At 41.8% G+C, this 24,241-nt stretch overlaps 1 protein-coding gene across 2 annotated transcripts; it reads left to right on the top strand.

Moving 5' to 3' along the window:
• Window positions 1-6,180: 6,180 nt before the first annotated feature.
• Window positions 6,181-22,242, top strand: LST1 (leukocyte specific transcript 1). Of its 2 annotated transcripts, none has more exons than XM_026686355.2 (5): window positions 6,181-6,322; window positions 8,148-8,206; window positions 13,758-13,865; window positions 17,449-17,471; window positions 21,620-22,242. In XM_026686355.2, the coding sequence occupies exons 2-5, from the start codon at window positions 8,173-8,175 to the stop codon at window positions 21,881-21,883; spliced, it is 429 nt and encodes a 142-aa protein (XP_026542140.1). In that variant the 5' UTR covers window positions 6,181-6,322; window positions 8,148-8,172; the 3' UTR covers window positions 21,884-22,242. The 2 variants fall into 2 exon arrangements, with proteins under 2 accessions (XP_026542140.1, XP_026542139.1); XM_026686354.2 differs by having other exon boundaries at window positions 6,273-6,394; window positions 21,620-22,033.
• Window positions 22,243-24,241: the final 1,999 nt, after the last annotated feature.

The raw sequence follows: 24,241 nt of genomic DNA, 5'->3' as shown, positions 1-24,241 counted from the left end.
TGAAAAAAGCACCTTGATCTGGATGACTGAAGAATCCCCAGAGACAAGAGAGTCCTGTGCTCAGTGAACTGACAAAGAACAGTTTCCCACCCAGGAGAAGCAATCATTAGATACATTTGCACCACTTAAAGATCCCAGCTTGTCTCACTCACCTCACAAGATATCCTTAGATAATCATCCAGATTTAAGGAAAGATCACATGCCCCCAGAAAGGCAATTAAAAAATCAGATAGAATGCCAAGCTTGCATCCTGCCTCTCAGCCATTTCTTCTATGGCTATGCCAACCCTTCTGTAAATAGCTGTTCTAGCCATGTTGGAAGTATACTCCAAAATAGGAGTCTCTAACCTTGGCAACTTTAAGACTTGAACTTCAACTCCCAGAATTCTCAGCCAACTGGCTGAGGAATTCTGGGAGTTGAAGTCCATAAGTCTTAAAGTTGCCAAGGTTGGAGACCCCTCCTCCAAAAAGCTTAAAACAACCCTTTAACAATCTTTAAGAAAGTCAGGCCCCAGGAATAAAAGTACCACAAAGAACTCAGGGGGGAGGGGGGACTCCAGAGAAGCTCAGTCTACAGACAGAAAGTCTGGGCATACTGCCAAGAACCATTAAGGCTTACAATGTAACAAGCTTAATTCAGAGGTAGTTTCCAAAAACACTTAAAGCAGCAGGGCAATTAAGATAAGGATTAGGCTAGAAATATAGGCATACCAGAATGTTTCCTTCCTGTCTCCCTTGTAGGATTAGCCCTGTAAAGTGGGAAAAGATTTCTTCCAACAACCTGTTCTCCGAACTGCTCAGAAAATTAACATCCGGTTTGGGAGAACCGGTGTGAACCGGTAGCAACCCACCTCTGAACTTAGAAATTAGACTAACTTTATTGTCACTTTAAATGTACGCTAACCGGCATACATTAAAACAAAATTTCACTGCATGCAGCTCTCAGAAGATCATCACCTGCAGCATGAATTACAGAACCATGACAAAAATATAAATAAATAAATAAAAATATGCATATACCCACATGCCCACATATACAGTATTATATGCTACAGGGAAACACCACAATTGAGTTTGGATGTATATGGTGAGAAAAATGAATCTTTCAAGTTTACCAGATGGATGGCATAGGGAACAAAGCTGTTACAGAATCAAGTAGTCCTGCTAGAAATAGTCACGTAAGTTTGAAACTGCCAAGCTAGGTTGAAGGGAATTTTTTTCTGAGGTAAATTTTGAGCACTGAAAAATTTCAGGTCCAGGTCTCTGTGCATGATGTGAAACCAAACACAGGTTTATAGCTGTGAATGTGGTTATAAAACAATTCTTCAGTGTTGAATTGTTCAGCTGTCAAACCAGTTACATATATCACTACCCGAGGTATGCATAACTGTTAGTAAAATCAAACTTTTTCTGGCTATCTTCCTGCAAACAGTAACTGAAACCACTGGCAGAACGTAGATCTTATTCAAAGGACTAGACCAGGGCTTTTCAAACTGTCTTCCTGTAGAACAGGTAGTCCTCGACATATGTTCATTTAGTATTTGTTCAAAGTTACAACCTCACTGAAAAAAGTGAATTATAACCAGTTTTCATGCTTACAACTGTTGCAGCGAAGTCAGTGGGGAAGCCAGATTCACTTACCAACCAATGTCACTAACTTAACAATTGCAGTAATTCACTTAATAACGGCGAAAGATCGTAAAATGGGAGCAAAATTCATTTCGCAAACCTCTCACCTAGCAACAGAAACTTTTGATTCCATTGTGGTCGTAAGTTGAGGACTATATATACCCAGGGGTGGGCTGCTGGGGTTTTGCAGGGGTTCGAGAGAGACCCTAGCTAAGATTCTGTGCAGTTCAGAGAACCCTCAAATCCCACTCCTGGCTGGCCCAGCCCAGACCACACCACCCTGCCTCTCCCAGGAGTCCCCATGCAGCCCATTTTGGAGGCAGGAAAGTGCAGGGAGCACAGAGTTTTCAGAGAGGATGAAAAATGGGTCTCCCGGAAATTCAGAAAGGCCAGAAATGGGCCCGCTTCCAGAGAGCTTCCGGAGTCCGGGGAGGCCGTTTTCCACCTTGAGGAAAGCCTCTGGAGCCGAAGAGGGCAAAAATGCCCCCCACCCCACCATGGTGCAGGAGGCCAACTAGCCACACCCACTATAGCCACGCCCACCCATCAACCAGGCAGACAACCTTTTACTATTTTTTTTTTAAAAAACAATTTTATTGGTTTTTAAAAACAAACAAAACAAACAAAACATAAAAACATCCAGCTTTCTTTCATAAATATACAAACAGTGTGTCGGTTGGTTTACCAGTTTTTGTGCATTCATTTTGTAGTCTCAATTACAGTTACATTACATAATAACTCATATTATCAATCAGAAATTATATATCCTAGTATCACTATTAAACAATCATTTGACTATAATTTTATTCATTCATACTTTACGAGATAACTATAATTTACTTAGTTTATTTTATAACAAATCATATAGCCATACCAAATCTATCCTGAAAACATTTTATAGATATGATATCAAATAACAAAGAAAAGAAAAAATATCTTTTTATATATTCATTATTATCTAAAATTCTAAATATTCTATTATTGTATTTTATCATCCAGCCATTGATAGAAAAGGTCCCAAATTTTATAGAATTGTTTATCCTCCTGTTCTCTAATTTCAAATGTCAATCTACTCATTTCAGCACATAGCCACACCCTCTATAGCCACGGCCACCCATCAACCAGGCAGACAACCTTTTACTAATATTTTTGAAGCCCACCCTTGCATGTACCCTAACTTTTGGTGAGAATATGACTGGTTTTCGGGACAGATGAAAGGATAAATTCATTCAAACAGCCAATTTGCTATCCCTAGATTATTGCCTCTTGGTTGTGGGATCCACTGATTTATTTATTTTTTCTTAATAGGTTTTGTTGCCTGAAAAAGTTTGAAAATCCCTGGCTTAGATGTCTTTCACCCTTCCTCAGATAAGCAGACTAGAGGTACAGAACAGACCTTCTATGTTGGCTGGGGAATTCTGGGAGTTGAAATCCACACATCTTCAAGGTATCAAGTTTGAGAAACATGGTCTATTTGATTGTTCCACATAGGGAATTCTGCTTTGGATGGGATGTCTTGCATTCGGTGTATATATTTTTTTTATTGTCAAAAGTGTACCCTTTCTGCTTATCTGAGCACTCATGTAAGCAATTAAACAATACGAATGATAAAACACAACAGGAAAATCTGTGTAGTTGCAATCAAAATGAAAAATAATAATAATTGAAATAATTATTACATTTGGTTAAAAAAAGCTACAAGTTACTGTATATAAACAGAGAGTGAACCTCGCACACTCTAGCACTGATGAATAGAATAGAATAGAATAGAATAGAATAGAATAGAATAGAATAGAATAGAATAGAAGGAAGGGACCCTGGAGGTCTTCTAGTCCAACCCCCTACCTAGGCAGGAAACCCTACACCACTTCAGACAAATGGTCATCCAACATCTTTTTAAAAACTTCCAGTGTTGGAGCATTCACCACTTCTGGAGGCAAGTTGTTCCACTGATTAATTGAAATTAGCTAGTGTCATCCTTGGAAGCCATATTAACACCAGAAGCTTCCATGAGGCTACATTCCAGTGCCTGGGAAATTGGGAGGGGGGATTTCATAGAGTGTATGCAGTTAGACATAATAGCATTCTTCTTTTCAGTCAAGGTCATGTCATTCCTGCACCTGGTTGAGGAGTGATTAGAGGATTGCCCTCCAGCTGGGACGGATGATGATTGGACCATGTGATGGACTGAGGGGTGCAGGGGGACGAGTCTTTGACTTTCAATTATTGAGGGAAAGCCCGGAACTCTCAAATTCGGGTTTTCCCAGATGTGCCAGTATGACAACTCTAATAAAATGGAACTTTGAGAAAATGCCTGTCTCGGAATTGTGGTGTTGGAATTTGTTTTTCTGGAACACTGACAGCTAGTCAGGTGAGGAAACATCTGCAGGCAAACAACCAAGCCCAGAGAGAATTCACAGTTCACCCCTGAGCTACAGATATTCTTTTCTACGGCAATTGTACAAAGAGTACTGAACATTACTACATAACATAGATCACATTACTAATTCAAATGATTAGTAATGTATAAGTTATTTATAGTTAGTAATTTAAAATAATTAGTAAATATAATTACTAATATTGTTGAGATGAAACCAGAGTTTTTCTTATTGGGAGTTATGGATAGCCAATTAGAAAAGATTTTTGGAAGATTGATTTTATATATATACAGCAAGATTATAATATGCGTAAGGATGGAGAAGCACTGAAATACTCATAACGGAGGAACGGATTGTGAAGTTGACTGAACTAGCTGAGATGGAAAAACTGAACTGTTTGTCAGGCACTAAAAATAAATACTTTTATAACAGACTGCAAACCTTTTATAGACTGTTTGATGAACAGTAGAAAAACTAAAATGGTGATTTGTGGAATCTGAGGATTGAAAAGGGAATGAATAAGGGGATAAAGGAATTATTGTAACGTTAAGGAGGAAGGCATAACAATTAGTTTGCAACTGCTCTTAAAGAAGGGCAGAAGTTGCTTCTTTATCTTTTTCTTCCTTTCTTTTTTTTTAATTGTAGCCTCTTCTGCGTTTTTCCTTTTCTCTGTTTCTTTATATTTTACTCAACCTACAGCCACAGAGAAATTTGTTTAGTGAGTTCTGCCCCATTTTATGTCTTTTCCTGCCCTATTCATTAAGCCCGGGTGTCAAACTCGATTTCGTTGAGGGCTGCATCAGGGATGTGTTTGACCTCGGAGGACCGGGGTGGGTGTGGCTAGGGTGGGCGTGGCCAGCTTGACATCACTCGTGTCAGGGGCTCCTGTGGTGGCCTGAGCACTCTGCCAGTAAAAACAGGCTCCCAAGTTCTGTTTTCGGTTGTGACAGCCTCCTGCAACCCTCCACCAGTGAAAACGGAGCTCGGGGGGGAGGGGCGCATGTGGCCCTCCTGAGCTCCTTTTTCACTGGCAGAAGCACCACAGGTGGGCCAGATCTACGCACCCCGCAGGCCAGATCTGGACCCTGGGCCTTGAGTTTGACACCCCTGCATTAAGCGATTCACTGCAGCTGTTAAATTAGTAAGCTGTTAAGTGAATCTGGCTTGACTTCACTTGCCAGAAGGTCGCAAAAGGGGATCACGTGACTCTGGGATACTGCAACCGTTATAAATGTGAGTCAGTTGTTAAGCATACGAATGTGAGTCACGCAGTGGCGGGATTCAAATTTTTTTACTACTGGTTCTGTGGGCGTGACTTGGTAGGAGTGGTGTGGCCTGGTGGGCGTGGCTTAGTGGGCACGGCAGGGGAAGGATACTGTAAAATCCCCATTCCCTCCCCACCCTACTAACCTGCTTTCCAGCTCCATTCTCCTGTGAGGGCAACCAAAGAAGACCCAGCCGATCAGCTGGGACTCGGGAGGCAGAGAATAGATGGGGGCAGGGCCAGTCAGAGGAGGGATTTGCCGGTTCTCTGAACTACTCAAAATTTGCACCACTGGTTCTCCAGAACTGGTCAGAACCAGCTGGGGATACTACAACGGTCCCAAGTGTGAAAAATGGTCATAAGTTACTTTTTTCAGTGCCGTTGTAACTTTGAATGGTCACGAAACGAACTGTTGTAAGTCTAGGGTTATCTGTATTCGTTTTTGTTTTTTGTTTTGACTATGATGAGACTTTATTTATTTATTTATTTTTAAAGAAATGGCCATTGTATAATGGAGAAGTTTGTTTTTCCCTTGCTCTTTCTTTCCAGTTCTGCTTTTGTGGGAGAACTAAAATGGCATAGCTGGGCAAGTATACTTAGGTTTACTCCGTGGTGGGGCTAAATATAACCTGTTGGAAGTTGACTGACTTGAACATAAGATCCCCTTCTTGAGCTTTCATAAGACCTCTACATTGCTCCTACTGACCTGGTTAAACATGCAGGGAAACGAGACCAAGTTTTCTGGTGAAAATGAATACAGCAATTTCCCCTCCTACAGGCAGACACATATTCATTCAGGCCTATATAGTTCAGTCTTGTGGCTGAGTGGAAACATCTGCTTCTCCACTTCTAGTTTGTGTGGTAGGTCTCTATTTCCTGGTGGAAGCAGAAGTTTCATTGAGCTTTTTTTCTTCTTCTTTTGACATCTGTCAGAAGCAGAAATGCCTCAGATCCCAAAGAAGGCGGACTGTTGAAGGTAGACGCTCGAGTGTATGGAATGGTGAAAGAAACCAAAACGTACAGAGGACATTTGGTGGGATAAGGGGAAGAAGGTAAGAAGGATCTAAAGAAGTTCTAGAAGTTGACGGAGTTCAAGTGAGACAACCACTGGGAAAGAGCCAAAAGTAAGATCAGAGGATGGCAAACTGTGGGAAGGCTTTGGTGAATGAGGAGGTGTGGTTGTGTATGCATTCGAGTCTGTGTTGACTCTTGACGATTGCCTAGACAAGTCCCCGTAGTTTTCTTGGCAAGATTTCAGAAGATTTCAGCCATTGCCTTCTTCCTAGGGCTGTGAGAGAGGGACTGGCCCAAGGCCACCTAACTGGCTTTATGCTTAATGTGGAGAACTTTCTAGACTGGTGCCTTCACCACTACACCAAAATGGTTTCTCGAATGAGGAGGTACATGGCTTATCATAGAGTTGTATTTACGGAGTGTATGTGAAGCCAGGGATGGAGTACTTGCTGAACTTGCTCTTATGAGGAATGGAATACTAGTAGCAACGTGGTTGCTTTTTTGACTTGTGGTAAGTAGAGCTTGCAGAGTGGACCCTGCATATTGCTACTCTGGGGATAGTGCTACTACAGCAGATCCCACATGTCTGCTGTAGTAACACTGTTGCTTAAATCTTTTACACTTTTAAAACACCATCTATGTGTTTTACCTCCCAAAAAGGAGAACTGTGTCTTGTGTAAGTGCAACTTTTTGGATTCTTCACTGGGGCAGTAACAGGAGAGAGATTTCCCTAAATCAATTTATTTTTTGTAGAGTTGTAATTGCAGGAATGTTCCAATCTCGGATGGCAAACCTCAGATAAAGAATGTTTCCAAGCAGATACAACTCAGGCAAACAAAGTCACTAATCTAAAGGAGGATTAGAGAGAGGAAGTAAACATATGTTAGACTTTAACTAGAGATAATGAATTGTATTAATTACTGTGCTAAACAGTAACCAAAGTTAAGCAGTAACCAAAGTTAACCAATGATGGAGGATAACTAAAAATGTGTATAAATGCAAGACTAGACTCCAATAAAGATCATTATGATTCAGTTGTTCATGATCAAACAACTCGACTGCCTCGTCATTACAACAATTTTTATCAATTTAATTTATCCATCCATTGGCACAAATTTCAGCAAAAAAATAAAATAAAAAAATGTGTAGTTTGACATCAGCCCCAGCATTTTGTACTTGGTGAAATAATCATCATCATCATTTTTTTTTAAAAAAAACCCAGCATAATAGAAGAGAAAGAATTGGAGAAAAATCACAAATTACAAAAATATAGATTATAGAAATATGCACATAGAAATAAATGGATTAAGCAAAGTCTATTCATTCATTCATTCATTCGTTTATTTATTTATTTAATATCTACCCTGCCCATGCCACTTAATTACTCTGAAGTGGTATATCGTTAGGTCTGCTTCTTGAGCAGGGGGTTGGACTAGAAGACCTCCAAGGTCCCTTCCAACTCTGTTATTCTGTTATTTTGTGGGGTTTAAAACATTTAATAGGTGCTTTGGGTGCAATCCCCAAACAACCGGAGCACCACTTGAACAAGCTCCATTAGTCAATTGCAAAAGGCAGCTTTTCTTTCCTTGGAACAACTTAAATCCTGCGAGATGATTAAACACCACGAGACAACATCAGCCTATCCCAGGTCCTTGGGGAGGACTTGACAGGTGGATAAAAATGCCAAACACTGTCTACGTATCTAACCGTTCAACGAGCCATATTAATAGTTATAAAGTAGGCAGGGTGAGGTTGAGATCCCCATGTTGTCATTTGCACTTCTTGTTGTCATGTTCCTTCTGTGCCTCCGTCACTTCCATCAGTCTTCTTCTGACATTTGTTCTCTATTTTTTTGTTTTTCAGAAGACTTCCCCTATAACGCTGGGCAATGTTTACTATTTCGGATAACATTTGTGCGAATGGTAAGTGCTGACTAACTTGTATCTTTTGTGTCTAACTTCTTCAGAAGAGGAACCCGTGTTCTGGAACTGAGGATGACCATTTGGGGGCTTTACAAATGATGATTTCATTGCAAGTTGAAGCCACTGTTAAGCCAAGGCCACTTAACCACAATCCCTTGGCAAGTCATCTTGGCCATCAGAATTTTAGAGACACATCTTGAGTCTGACAACCCACAAATATAATAGTTGTAGGTGGTGGGATGCTGGTAACAGTAATAGATAACAGGTAATCAGAGTTGGAAGGGACCTTGTAGGTCATCTAGTCCAACCCCCTGCCCAAGCAGGAGACCTTACACCATTTCTGACAGATGGGAGTCAATCTCTTCTTGAAAGTTTCAAGTGATGAAGCTCCCACAACTTCTGAATGCAAGCTGCTCCATTGGTTGATTGTTCTCACTGTCAGAAAGTTTCTCCTTATTTCCAGGTTAAATCTCTCCTTGTTCAGTTTCCATCCATTATTCCTTGTCTGGCCTACAGGAGCTTTAGAAAATAGCTTGACCCCCTTCCTCTCTGTGGCAGCCCCTCAAATATTGGAAGAACACTATCATGTCTCCCCTGGTCCTTCTCTTTACTAGACTAACCAGGCCCAGTTCCTGTAACCGTTCTTCATATGCCTTAGTCTCCAGTCCCCTAATCATCCTGGTTGCTCTTCTCTGTACTTTTTCTAGAGTCTTTTTTTTCTAGATTCTTTTTTATAGTGTGGTGACCAAAACTGGATGCATTACTGTAGGTGTGGTCTTACTAAGGCTTTATAGAGTGGTATTAGTACCTCACTTGATCTTGATTGTATCCCTCTGTTAATGCAATTTAGGGTTGCATTAGCTTTTTTGGCTGCTGTTGCACACTGCTGTATATTGGGTTGCAAGGTAGCTTCTAGATTAGAGATTGAGCTTGCATAGAATAGCATGATCGTGGTTGCTGCTTATAGTATATTGCCCAAAATTGATCAGTTTTCTCCTTATCATTATTAGGAAATGTTTCATGAAGCAAGGGAATGACTAACAATTTAATAACCGAATAAAAGAGTTGGAAGGGATCCTGGAGACTTAAAGTTGCAAAGTTTGGAGACCCCTGATATAGATTTAAGGATGAACAGAATGGCTAAAATGTCAGGAAGTATGAATTGGTGTAGTCTAGATTGTTGTGGGTGCATGTGGAAACAAGAATTAGTAGATTGATGATAGTTGGATATTAAAATTCAATGAACAGCAATGATGAAAGAAACAGAAATGAGTTTGGGGTAGATATTGTGCAACATTCTAAATCAGGGGTCCCCAAACTTGGCAACTTTAAGACTTGTGGACTTCAACTCCCAGAATTCTTGTGGACAGCATAGCTGGCTGGAGAATTCTGGGAGTTGAAATCCACAAGTCTTAAAGTTGCCAAGTTTGGAGACCTCTGTTCTAAATGAATGTGATCTGTGGGACATAAATAGCTAGAGAAGGATGTAATGAGAAACACGAATGGACCAATATGATGAAAATGGTTATATGTTTGGTGAGCATCTCCTGAGAAAAATGATCTATTGCTTTCAAGCAAAGGTGGGGAATGATGGCCCCTTTAAGACTTTCTGGAACTTCAACTCCCAGAATTCCTGAGCCAGCCATGTTGGCTCAGGAATTCTGGGAGTTGAAGTCTACAGGCCATAAAAAGGCCATAGTTCCCTACCTCAGCTTTCAAATATGTGGCTTAAGCATACATCTATTGAAGTGTACACCTAGAAAAGGACAGCAACTACATCTGAAAGTTTGAAGGCTGGGAGAATGCTGTAAAATTGTAATATTGTAGCAAGTGTGGTTGGCGTAACTGGAGAAATGTTAAAATATGGAAGTGGTTTGCTTACGCAGAGGCTGTGCTACTTGTTGAAGGCAAGTCTGAAGATAGTCCTTGTGTCTAAAACTGTTGGAAGAATGCTGATACTACTCCCTTCCTTAAGAAATGAAAGCAAGAATGGATACCCAAAAGGGATTATTTCCCAGCATGCCTTGCTTGGGAAACTGCTTGGCAGAATTCTGATTGAAAGAGTACAAAAGGTCACCATGAGCAAAATTTGAGAAGTGCTCTAAGAAATGGATGTCCTGTGTAAAAGGAAGCTCACTGTACATTTCTTGAGAGAAAATGGGTGAGCCTTGATTTATGGAAAGTTTCACAAATGTAGAATTATGGAAATACGGAATTTGCGGACTGGGTGTGGTAAGGCTGGTATATGGTAAAAGGAAGTCACATGTGAGATAAATTTGGCAAACAGTTCAACAGTGGGCACAGACTAAGTCAAGAAAGCCTTTGTGGTTGCTTGATATATTTATAGATAAATGTGTCAGGGTTGCTTGGGAAAAAAAGGACTGATATCTGCTACAGGTTATACAAAGGAATCAGAACACATTTGATTTAATTGGCATCTAGATTATAATTTCAGACAGATATGAAAGCAATAATGTTAATATGAAAGCAATAATTAATGCCATGATTAAATGAGTAAGTTAAAAGTAGATGGGTAAATTTAAATTAAATTAATGCAATGATTAAAACATTAAATGAAAGCCATTTGGATATATATATTTGATTTGTGTGGCGATCAGGTTATTCTCCATGAAATATTATTTTAAATCAGGCAGTCTTCTCTGGAACCCAGTGACTCAGGGTACCAGCCAGAATGGGCCACTAGAGGAAAGATTGCCAAAGATTGACCACAACAAAAACAAAACCTCAGTTGTGTATAATCACAAATAGCAGAACAGAACCAGGCAGACAAACTTTGTTGCCGTGTGTATGTATGTATGTATGTATGTATGTATGTATGTATGTATGTATGTGTGTGTGTGTGTGTGTGTGTGTTGATAGAGAGAGAAAGAGAAATAGAGAAAAAGAGAGTGAGTTAGTGAGAGAGGGAGTGAGAGAGAAAGAGAGAGAGAGAGAGAAAGGGAGGGAGAGAAAGTGTGTGTGTGTGTGTGAGAGAGAGAGAGAGAGAGAGAGAGATTGAGAGAGAGAGGTAAGAGAGAGAAAGAGAAAAGAGAGAGAAGAAAAGAGAGACAGAGAAGGAGTGAGTGAGTGAGAGAGAGAAAGAGAGAGAGACTGAGTGTGAGAGAAAGAGAGAGGGAGAGAAAGAGAGAGGAAAAGAGAGACAGAGAGAGTGAGTGAGTGAGAGAGAGAGAGAGAGAGAGAGACTGAGAGAAAGAGAGAGGGGAAAACAAAGAGAGAGAAAGAGAAAGAGGGGGAAAGAGAGAGGGGGGGGGAGAAAGGGGGGGGGACAAATTGACTACCCAACTCCACTGTAAAGACTTACTCTTGGTTACAAGGAGGTCAAAGCCTTCTGTGAATGGCCTGTCTTTTGCTATACAAACTAAGGCGGAGGAGCCCCACTTTTCCTCTCAATATTCAGAAAACTCATTAAAAGAGAATTTAATTATTGTTTGGCAGAAGAATTGCAGATAGATACAACCCTATGCATTGACAAATATAATTTTATCTTTGAAGTCAGTGTGTAGCAGAGCCCTACCTAGTAGTTGAAAATATTCCCCTTCAGTCATATTAACATTTTATAATTCAATAGTGACTTTTACGAGATGCTCTTGTACGCCACATTTTGGAAACATTGAAAGTAGATCGTCCATCTCTGGCATGAAACATGAAATGATGTGAATCTGTGTTATATTTAGAATTGCCATCCATGTCCAAGGTAGTCCTCGACTTACAGCTACAATTGAGCCCAAAATGTCTGTTGTTAAGCAAGACGATTTGTGAGTTTGCCCCATTTTACAATAGTTGTTAAGTGAACCACTGCAGTTGTTAAATTAGCAACACGGTTGATAGAGTGAATCTGGCTTCCTCATTGATTCTGCTTGTCAGAAGGTCGCAAAACACAACCCCGGGACACTGCAACCGTCATAAATATGAATCAGTTGCCAAGCGTCCGAATATTGGTCGTATGATCATGGGGATGCTACAATGGTTGTGAAAAACAGTCATAAGTCACCTTTTTTCCATTGATGTTGAAACTTAGCAGTTACTAAATGAAGGGTTGTGAGGCAAGGACTATCTGCAATGGGTTTCGGATTCCTTTGATGAAACAAACCTACCCAGTGGAGACAGAGGGTACATCTGCTCTCTTGTGTCATTCCCCTGAAGTTTAAATGGCTTAAACCTTCTGATCTTCCACAAGTCCTGAAAAATCTGGTTCTTGCCCCAAAGATTGGGCCGGATTCTGGGCCTTTGAACACACAGACCAGTGGTGGGCTTCAATTTTTTTTTACTACTGGTTCTGTGGGTGTGGCTTGGTGGGCATGGCAGGGGAAAGGTGGTATTTGCCGGTTCTCCGAACTACTCAAAATTTCCTCTACCGGTTCTCCAGAACTGGTCAGAACCTGCTGAATATCCACCTCTGACACAGACGCAAGACCTTTGAATGAATAATTTGTTAGCTTGGCCTGAGTCACTTCTATGACTCCAAAATTTTGTTGTTGTTGTTTATGTCAGAAAAACACGGGACAGTAAAATATATTGTAACATTTAATTTAGTTTTGCTTTTAAAATTATAAATAGCCCAGAGTTTCTCTTCCAATTTGGGCAGCCATATAAAATGACTGACTGACTGACTGACTCACAGGTGGTATTCAGCAGGTTCAGATCAGTTCTGGAGAACCAATAGTGGAAATTTTGAATGGTTCAGAGAATCGATGGTAACCTTCCCCCAGGATTGGGGTGGGAATGGACATTTTACAGTATCCTTCCCCCACCAAGCCACACCCACCAAGCCATCCCAAACCCACCAAGCCACGCACACAGAACCGGTGGTAAAAAAAATTGAATCCCACCAGCGGACTGACTGACTGACTGACTACGGACTGACTACTGACTGACTGACTGAGTGAGTGACTGACTGACTGACTGAGTGACTGACTGACTGACTGACTGACTGACTTAATGACTGACTGACTACTGACTGACTAACCGACTGACCAACTGAGTGACTGACCAAATGACTGAATGACTGAAAACATGTGAAGAACGGTTACAGGAACTGGGCATGGCTAGTCTAGCGAAGAGAAGGACCAGGGGAGGCACGATAGCAGTCTTCCAATATTTGAGGGGCTGCCACAGAGAGGAGGAGGGGATCGAGCTATTTGCTAAACCACCTGAAGGCCAGGCAAGGAATAATGGATGAAAACGGAACAAGGAGAGATTTAACTTGGAAATAAGGAGAAACTTTCTGGCAGTGAGAACAATCAATCAACGGAACTGCTTGCCCTCAGAAGCTGTGGGAGCGCCATCACTTGAGACGTTCAAGAAGGGACTGGACTGCCATTTGTCAGAAATGGTGTAGGGTCTCTCGCTTGGATAGGGGGTTGGACTAGATGACCCACAAGGTCCCTTCCAACTCTGATTATCTGTTATCTGTCATGAGTGATTGACTGAGTGACTGACTGACCGAATGACTTGGTTACAATAGACATAGTGATGGAGACAAAGGGGCCAGATTGCTCATTAAAGTCTTTCCTGATGACTCTTCTTGTAGGAAGTTTTATTCCAGTCTGGGCAGTGCTCCTAGCAGCTGCTGGTGTCTTCTTGATGCTGCTGGCAATTGTGGTCCTATCCATATGTCTTTGCCGGGTCTATAAAAGAGGTGAGTATCTCTTTTATTGGGGGGAGGGGAAGACTTTTTAAATATGGCCCCACAAAAGATGGGCATAAAATCTTTTGAAACATGGAACACCTAATTTTTCACTGCTCAGTGACCACAATGAAACCTTTTCTGTTCTTTTCTGTTCTGAACTCCCCTTTTTAAATTTTTTGTTTAAAAAAAGGAGTTTTTTTCCCCACTGAATCCTCAGTGAAAAAACATGAGCTCAAATTGGAAAAGTTTTCTTTTGTGCGGATACTTTGGAATCAGAAAACTGATGTACATCAGATAAAAAGATTTGTAGCACCATGGAGGTAAATATGTGATTCTCACCTGAAAGATTTTTAATAAGAAAAAAAAAGCTGAGGAAAAATAATTGGAAAATACTAAAGATGGAAGTTCTCGACATCTGAACTGCACTCAGTTGGGCTTGGTGATCTAGATCAGATGTGTCTAACCCACGACCCATGGGTTGCATCCAGCTCTGGACAGCTAGTGTTGGAAGAAATATCCATTCTGGTTCAGTTCCAAGCAGGGAGAAAGACCGTGGAAATACAGAGGCTGATTGGAAAGATGTTTTTTTTAATGAAGCAGAACATCAAGCATATGGTTCTGGTGTAGCTCAACACATGGAGTGGAGAGTGAGGGTTATTTATACCCTCTTTTTGGGCCTTGCCCTTGAGCTTCCTGTTCCTGTGGCAAGGGCATGTATTCTATTGGTTGCTGTCAGACTCCCATGGGGCTATGCAGGGGTCATAGCTGATTTTGTAGGTTATCTGATGCAATGAAGGGGCTTGTTGCGCAATTCCTATTGTGGCTGAATGGCTTTGCCCTGAAGGATAATCCCATCATCCTGGAGCTGAAGGTCTTTTGTTTTGTAGATAGGCTAGCCCAGTTTTTCTTAAAGGGCACCAAATATATGCTGTGGGCAGGGAGTTGTTTTCTGCCTTTAAAACATGTTTCTTCTTTTATAATCCAGGGAATATATAATATTCTGCCTTTTTAAATATTTCTCAAAATATTTCATTTTCCTAGGAGAGGGATGAGTGCTAACTTTCTACAATAGCAATGTGGTCCCACAAGATATAATGAAAAAATATTTTTAAAATAAAGGAAGTTTGTTATTTATATCCATTAACTATTATATATTAATTGCCTAAGGCAATTCCTCTTCACTCAGTGCAGCTCAAGCAAGCCAAAAGGTTGGACACCCATGATCTAGATCAGGTGTGGGGAACGATGGGCCCTTTAAGAGTTGCGGACTTCAACTCCCAGAACTCCTGAGCCACTGTGGGAGCTGAAGTCCACAAGTCATAAAAAGGCCATCATTCCCCACCTTTGTTCTAGATGGTTCCTTCAAACTTTTAGATTCTATGCTACCGTTTCTCAATCTTGGTATATTTAAGATGTGTGGACTTTGACTCTCAGAATTAGTTGCCAAAGTTGATCGATTCTACACAATGTAAAGGAAATCTGTGAATATGTATTTTATCTTGCAAAATGCATGATTCACAAAATCCCATCATAGCCCAGATCCTCACAATGAGTAGAATCTGCTTGTATCTGTTTGGCCCACTTAAAAATCTGCAGTTCCTGCCTCTTTTATCTATGACAGATGCATCCCAAAAGGATGTGTGCTGATAGTCCTCAACTTACAACAGTTCATTCAGTGACCATTCAAAATTACAATGGCACTGAAAAAAGGGACGTATGGCTGTTTTCACACTTAAGACCATTGTCGGATCTCCATGGTCATGTGATCAAAATTCAGAGGCTTGGCAATTGTCTCATAGTTATGATGTCAGGGCTCCGGCATCCACTGCCATTTAAATCATGTGTCTCTAGCCACATCTCTCAGAGTTTAAAAAAGATTTATTAGGAGTGAACATGCCAGTGCTACCTGAGTGTAGCCGACTCTGAGACACATCATTCATCTCACTCTTGACCCTGGTCTTCCTCCACCCCCTGGATGTATATTCTCCAATGGGACACACCCATAGCCAAGAGTCATCAATTATGCTCTCCAGTAATCTTGTGTGCCAGAAGCTTCAGTCACCTAGAAATTATCTAAGGAATGCAGTACCCCCATTCCCTTTCTGCTGGCAACTCCAAAAGACCAGAGAAATATTTTTGTGTTGATATATGATGGTTGCAGTGGCCCAGAATCACGTGATCCCCATTTATGACCTTCTGATAAGCAAATGGAAAGTCAGATTCACTTTACAACCATGTTACCAGGGGTGGGTTTCTACCAGTTCGCACCTATTCACTAGAACCAGTTGTTAACATTCTACGCAGTTCGGAGAACCGGTTGTTAGAAGAAATTACTGGCCTAATCCTGTAAGGAAGGCAGGAAGGAAACATTCTGGTGTTGCTTACAGAAACTGCCTCTCCATTAACCCTTATTACATTCTTGGCAGGACTAGACTTCCTGTCTCAGGAATGTCTCTGGAGTTTTTTCCCCCCTCCTTTGCTGGTACTTTGCTTGTGTGGAGTGACCATTCAAAGTTACAATGGCACTGAAAAAAGTGACTTATGACCATTTTTCACACTTACGACTGTTGCAGCATTCCCACAGTCATGAGAGGCCAGGTGAGGAGATGTGTGTCTCGATGTAAGTGATGTCGAGTTGGCCACGCCCAGCCAATAACATGACCACCAAGCCATGTCCACCCAATCACATGACCACCAAGTTACACCCACCACCTAAGCCACACCCACAGAACCGGTTGTTTAAAAATTTGAATCCCACCCCTGCATGTTACTTAACAATTGCAGAGATTCACTTAACAACTGTGGCAAGAAAGGTTGTAAAATGGGCAAAACCCAAGTAACAATTACCTCACTTAGCATCAGAAATTCTGGGTTCAATTCAGGGGTGGGATGCTACCAGGTCTGCCCGGCTCTATAGAACTGGTAGCTCTGAAGAGCAGCAGACACCGAACCAGTTCTGTGTTTGGCCCACCCACCCTCCTGGGCTCTTACCTGACCTTTATTTCCTGCTTTTTCAACCTCAGCTGTGCCGCGCAAAGCAGCTGAGGTTGAAAAAGCAGGAAAAAAGAGGCTTTTTAAACACGGCGCACCCACACACAGTGCTTTTCAGCTGTCCGGGCGGCACAGCTAAAGGTTTGTTTACACACGTGTGCAGTGTGCGCACGCAAAACGTCACCGAACCAGTAGTAACACCGGTTGAATCCCACCACTGGTTCAATTGTGGCTGTAAGTTGAGGACTACCTGTGTTGCTGATAATTGGAAGTAGATGTAATAAGTGATGGTAAGAAATTATATTGGGGAAGTTATATTATTATATTATATTTAAAATTGTATAGAAGAAGAAAAGTTGATATTCCTCTGGATTTGAAGGCAACTAGATGGAAGTCACATCAATATCTATTTTTTTTTTTAAATAGTAGCTATGGCAGATTGCACTCTTTTATTTATCTAAAATTTCTCACATATACAAATAAATATCTGTGTAATCTGATAAATTTTGATAGCACAACAGCCTTGTTGTCCATAGCTGAAAGCCATCAGAATTCTAATCAGAATAATATTGTTTTTCCACCACTTTTTTTGTCTTTGCAGTGAACAAGCTAAAACTGTCACGGGTAAGTATAGCGGGATTTAAGACCTGGATGGACAGAATAGGGAGGTGGAACGGGAAAGATTTTTGAAAACTTCCTGACATCCTACTTCTCTAAAGTTAATGAAAAGTTTGAAGAATTGCAAGTTATCCTTGTCAATGTGGGCTGATGAGAATTGTTGGGTGGCGTATAAATTTAATAAAGTTGGTGAAGTTGGTGATGATGAAAACAGGGCAGCTTTGAGGAAGAAACCTAAGGTTGGATTTTGCCCCAGCTTTGAGATCTTCTAAGGGGAAGATCATGGCAAAAATGTAAGGCAGTCTACGTAGCAGAGACAATTCTGTCCAATAGAAGGAAATGGATAAATAGAAGCTGTTTCTATTCGGTCTTATACATAGCTTCTATTTCAGGGGTCTCCAAACTTGGCAACTTTAAGATTTGTGGAGTTCAACTCCCAGAATTCCTCAGCTAGTCATGCTTGTGGAGTTGAAGTCCACAAGTCTTAAAGTTGCCAAGTTTGGAGAGTCCTGTTCTATTCCCATAGCAATAACACTAGCACTTAGACTTATATACCTGCCCAGAATCAGGGTTGGGATTCTACCAGTTCGCACCTATTTGCTAGAACCGGTTGTTAACATTCTAAGCAGTTCGGAGAACCGGTTGTTAGAAGAAATCACTGGCCTAATCCTGTAAGGAAGGCAGGAAGGAAACATTCTGGTGTTGCTTACAGAAACTGCCTCCCCATTAATCCTTATTACATTCTTGGCAGGACTAGACTTCCTGTCTCTGGAACTTCTCTGGAGTTTTTTTCCCCTCCTTTGCTGGTACTTTGCTTGTGTGGAGTGACCATTCAAAGTTACAGTGGCACTGAAAAAAGTGACTTACGACCATTTTTCACACTTACGACTGTTGCAGCATCCCCCACAGTCATGAGAGGCCAGGCAAGGAGACGCGTGCCTAGATGTGAATGATATTGAGTTGGCCACGCCCAGCCAGTCACATGACCACCAAGCCATGTCCACCCAGTCACATGACCACCAAACCATGCCCACCATCTAAGCCACGCCCACAGAACCAGTTGTTAAAAATTTGAATCCCACCCCTGCCCATAATGCTTTAGAGCACTTTCTGGGTGCTTTGTCAGCACATTGTCCCCAACACTCTGGGTCCTCATATTACTGACCTCAGAAGGAAGGAAGCCTGAGTCAACCTTGAGCCGGTCAGGATCGAACGCCTGGCTGTGAGCAGAGTTATAGCCTGCAAGACTGCATTCTAACCCACTGAGCCACCACGGGTCATGGATACACCAGCAACTATCTCACTTAGCCAAATGGTTGAGAAGAATCTATCTCAGTGTCATTTCAGTAAGGGGTGTATAAGGTGAAAAAAGACCACAGGAAGGCCGAGGGGAGAATGCAAGGATCTGGAAAGGTAAGAAGGGTGGAGATCTTTGCATCAACAGTTTGGGTTCAACCAGGAGAAAGGAGTCAGCCAGCAGTGTAGCAGGGGAAATTTGGAAGTTGGAGTTGTCCTCCTTGTTCAAAGAGTTCAAACACAGGTAAGAACGGGAGTGTAACAGCAGAAGAATCAAACAAGAGGTGGGTGGCTCAGAAAAGTCAAATTGGCAGCCACAATTAACAGAGTAACAGAGTTGGAAGCAGGGGTGGCCTGCTGGGGGTTCGCAGGGGTTCGGGAGAGCCCCTAGCTAAGATTCTGTGTAGTTTGGAGAACCCCCAAATCCCCTCCTGGCTGGCCATGCCCACTCTACCCGTCTCCCCCTGGACTCCCCACACGGCCTGTTTTGGATGCGGGTAAGTGCAGGGCACGCACGGAGGCTTGGGGATGGTGAAAAACGGGCCTCCTGGAAGTTCAGCAAGGCCGGAAATGGGCCTGTTTCCAGCTTCCAGAGAGCCTCCGGAGCCCAGGGAGGCCGATTTTGCCCTCCTGGAGGCTCGATAAAAGCTGCTGGAGCCCGGCGAGGGCAAAAACGCCCCCCCAACACACACTGTGGTGCAGGAGGCTGATTAGGCCACGCCCACCATGGCTACACCCACCCAGGAACCAGGCAGAGAACCCTTTGCTAAATTTTTTGAAGCCCAACTCTTGTTGGCAGGGACCTTGGAAGGTCTTCTAGTCCAAATCCCTGCTCAAGCAGGTGACACTATCCTATGTCAGGCCAACGGTTGTCCCATCTCAAAAGCCTCCAGTGACGGAGCCCACACAGCTCCTGAAGGCAAGCCGTTCCTTCATCCCTTCTGTGATCAAAGCCCCACCTCATCGGATGTGCGTGCAGATGCAGGTAGCAAAATCAAATATGGCTTCCATCGTGCAGCTTGGGTCGCCATTTTGATTTTTCCGACATCCCTTTGGAAGCCCCTGCATGGAGCAGAGGGGAAATCAACAAACTCAGCTGCAATAATCTTCTAAAGGTGCTTTCTTTCAAGAGGCAACTGGACTGTTCAAGAAGAGATTAGACTGCCATTTTTCCGAAACGGTGTAGGGCAGTGGTGGTGTTAGTGTTTGGGGATTAACCCCTAGCAGAGTATTGCAGCAGTAGTCAAACCAGGCAGCCAAACGAGAGTGGAAGGGCCCCAGAGTATAGACATACTGAACACAAACACTGTTTGTAGTTTAAATAGTTTTTAATCCATTTAGAGTTTAAAGCATTGTCATTCAGTCCATTAAGTCATTCACAGTATTTCCATCCAGTAAGACTCACTAGTATAGTCCAAGTTAAGAGTCCTTGCAATATCTTTATCAGCCGATAAAGATATCTTCTCCTCCTCCGGTGCCTCTCTCCAGAGGAACAAACGCTGGATATTCAGCAAGAAGTTCAAACAGTAGAAAAGTAGAATTACACAGTAAATCAGCAAACAATAGCAGACAGAAACATCTCAGTCACAGGCACAGTCACATTCACAGTAAGACACAGTTAGTCGCAGTAAGACACAGTTAGTCGCAGTAAGCTTTCCAGCTTCTAATGCTTCCTTATATTGTAACTTCTAACCGCACCCTTAATCGGCTAATTGCCTGCAGCATTGTGCTTAAAGTGATAAGCACTTAAACCATGATATCTAAGTTTTATATATTTATTCACCCAAACCATATTTGGTATCAATGTTATACCTAACAGGTGGGATTCAATTTTTTTTTTTTGTACTACCGGTTCTGTGGTTATGGCTTGGTGGGCATGGCAGGGGAAGGATACTGTAAAATCTCCAGTCAGAGGTGGGATTTGCCGGTTCTCTGAACTACTCAAAATTTCCACTGCAGGTTCTCTAGAACAGGTCAGAACCTGCTGAATACCACCTCTAGTGTAGGGTCTCCTGCTTGGGCAGGGGGTTGGACTAGATGACCTACAAGGTCCCTTACTTTTTTTCCAAAGTTTTTTTTATTTTTTATATTTCATAAATTATCTCTTTTAGTGAACAGTTTGGTTCCAGATTTTTACATTTCCATAGAAACATGACCTTAGTTACATCTTCGCCTTTCATCTTCAGTTTCATATCATATCATTACATGTATTTTCTATTCATATCTTAATTTTCCAATTTTTCTTCAAACGTTCTCTTCTTAATACAGATTCTTTATACAATATTTAAAGTTATATATTCATTTCATATCATATCATTACATTTATAAATTCTATAAATTTTCTCTAATATTCTTCACATTTATTCCATATATTTCTACAAGGTCCCTTCCAACCAGTGGTGGGACTCAATTTTTTTTCTTCTAACGGTTCTATGGGTGTGGCTTGGTGGGCGTGGCAGGGGAAGGATACCGCAAAATACCCATTCCCTCCCCACCCCACTAACCTGCTTTCCAGCTCCATTCTCCTGTGTAAGAAGATCCAGCCAATCAGCTGGGATTCGGGAGGCAGAGAATAGATGGGGGCGGGGCTAGTCACAGGTGGTATTTGCCGGTTCTCCTAACTACTCAAAATTTCCCCTACCGGTTCTCCAGAACTGGTCAGAACCTGCTGAATATCCACCTCTGCTTCCAACTCTGATTATCTGTTATCTGTTATCTGACTTTCTGGCCAGACAGTCCAGTTGCCTCTTGAAAATAAAATAAAATACCACCTTTGGGACAACCATGAGTGGGATGACTGAGAGTCTGCAAAGACAATAATCTTCTAGCACCAACCTGTCACTCCATCCTTTTCCCAGAGTGCGTCGGAAAACACCTATGAAGCCGATGTGCATTACGCCGAATTACAGAACCTCCCAGACTCCGGCAGGGGCCAATGCGATGGCGGAGCCAACCCAGATGCTCAGAACAGCGACTACGCTACGGTGGCCGTTCTGAAAGAGGATGCCTGCGAGGAAGATTTTGGCAGTCACCAGCAAACGGAGGACAGCGGGGTAGAGGATGGGATGAGGGAGGAGCAGGTGTTTGTAGAAACGGAGTCAACTTCATGTGACTTGGAATAAGAGAGCCAAATGGAGGGACAGGAGTTTTGGGTGTTCCAAATGGATAGTAAGTCTCTCGTGCTAACACCTTCCTTATTGCGAAGCCCATTTTCTACAGCTTTACAGGTAGCCCTCCTTCATTTAGTGACCATTCAAAGTTACCATGGCGCTGAAAAAAAGTGACTTATGACCTTTCCCCCCACACACACACACTTACAACCATTGCAGCCTCTTCATGGTCACGTGATAATCAAAATTCAAATGCTTGGCAACAGACTCACATTTACGACGTGTCCTGGGGCCACTTTTGCGACTTTCTGACAAGCGAAGGGAACGGGGAAGCCAGATTCACTGAGTAAACTGTGTTACTGATTTAACAACTGCAAGGATTCGCTTAATGACTGCAGCAAGAAAAGGCTGTAAAATGGGGCGTAACCCACTTAACCGCTCTCTTGCTTAGTGACTGAAATTTTGGGCTCAATTGTGGTCGTAAGTCAAAGATTACCTGTATTTTTTTAATGCACTTTTAGTATATATTCATACCAGTGGTCGGTTTCAAAAAAAACCCTTCCTACTGGTTCAGAGAGCTCGCTTCGCATGTGGACTTCAACTCCCAGAATTCCTGAGCCAGCATAGATCATTTCTGTGTATTCTTTGGAGCATTTTGTGCAAATATGACAGAAAAGAAGTAGAAAAGTACTGTATGGAAAGATCCTGTTGGAATTCATTTTGTATTAATGTTGTAATACCCAATAATAATAATAATACCCAATACGCCTTTGTCATTCCTTGGACAACAGCTGGCTGTATTTATTTTTATTTCATTAGTGCCTGAAAGGACATTTGGAATTTAAGTGATAGGAGAATCTGAGAAGATACTGCAAGCATCGAGTCCAGCATTAAGAGCTGGACTTGATCAGATCAAAGCTCATCTAGTTTCGACTTCTTTTCATGGTTTGTGGTTTCCTGGTTCCTACAATGACCAACCTAATGCTTCAGAAGGCCTCACAAACAAGACATGGACGCAGTATTGAGAAATATTCAGCAAGCCTCTAATCTTAAAATATTAGATAGTCCATTGTGGTTCATAGGTATTGTTAGCATTACCTTTCTAAATTTGTCCAAGCGCCCTTCTAAACCATTGAAATTGAAAAGTGCTGTTCCAGCTTTCTGACTATTGATATCAAAATGTTGATCTGGTAAGGACAGGAGTGGGATTCTACCAGTTTGCATCTATTCGCTAGAACCAGTTGTTAACATTCTAAGCAGTTCGGAGAACCAATTGTTAGAAGAAATTACTGGCCTAATCCTGTAAGGAAGGCAGGAAGGAAACATTCTGGTGTTGCTTACAGAAACTGCTTCTCCGTTAACCCTTATTATATTCTTGGCAGGACTAGACTCCCTGTCTCAGGAACGTCTCTGGAGTTTTTTCTCCCCTCCTTTGCTGGTACTTTACTTGTGTGGAGTGACCATTCAAAGTTACAATGGCACTGAAAAAAGTGACTTATGACCATTTTTCACACTTATGACTGTTGCAGCATTCCCACAGTCATGAGAGGCCAGGCGAGGAGATGCGTGCCTCAATGTGAGTGATGTTGAGTTGGCCACACCCAGCCAATAACATGACCCCCAAGCCATGCCCACCCAGTCACATGACCACCAAGCCACGCCCAAAGAACCGGTTGTTAAAAAATTTAAATCCCACCCCTGGATAAGGACCTTTTATCACAAGAAACATCACTGATGAGGTGATTGTGGAATTGTCGAACAAAAATTTAAAAGTAAACTTGACCGCTTATGGCAATTGTGGGTCTTAATTGATGGAAGCAGGGAGAAAGGATTTCCACTCAAGTAGCAGAATCGTTTGGACCAGTTTTACTTCCAATTTCCTCCTAAAGATTTATAAAATTAAAGGAATGTCTTCTATTACCTACCAAAGATTAAGTTTATTAAAGTACCAATAAAATGGGCGTAGAATACTATTTCCAGGTTAAAAATATTTTAAAACAGTCCACCCCCCAATAGATACCTCTGAAAACAGTAGAAGAGAGGTAATCAGAAATCTTGCTAAAGCTGCAAAAGTGCCTATTTCTTGAAGGTTTTCCTAAGAAGGTATGTATTTATTTTAAAAAATTATAAAATTGGGATGATAGTTAAGCAGAGCCGATGGGAACCACCGTAACTTACACCCAAGTTTATGCTGGAAAAGGTTGTGCTGCAATTAAGCAGGCAAGCTGTCCTTCGTGGTATCAAATTATTCTTAGAAAAAAAAAAAGTAAAAGGTAAGTTTTGAGGAAAAGGAAAGAAGCGCAGAACTCATTATATGTGCATCACTGTAGCAAAGAGTCAAAAAGAAGAAGAAGGAGATTACAACACTAT

This window comes from Notechis scutatus, chromosome 2, assembly GCF_049901735.1.
Source record: "Notechis scutatus isolate UNSWTSFEM ecotype Mainland chromosome 2, rNotScu1.2, whole genome shotgun sequence".
Lineage (NCBI taxonomy): Eukaryota > Metazoa > Chordata > Lepidosauria > Squamata > Elapidae > Notechis > Notechis scutatus.
The sequence above is the reverse complement of the archived record's forward strand: the minus strand, read 5'-3'. Positions and strand labels throughout refer to the sequence as shown.

Coding starts and splice junctions, on each gene's coding strand:
- LST1 (XM_026686355.2), top strand. CDS start 8,173: ATGTTTACTATTTCGGATAACATTTGTGCGAATG. Junction 13,866..17,448: donor TTGCCGGGTCTATAAAAGAG/GTGAGTATCTCT, acceptor TTGTCTTTGCAG/TGAACAAGCTAAAACTGTCA. Junction 17,472..21,619: donor ACAAGCTAAAACTGTCACGG/GTAAGTATAGCG, acceptor TCCTTTTCCCAG/AGTGCGTCGGAAAACACCTA.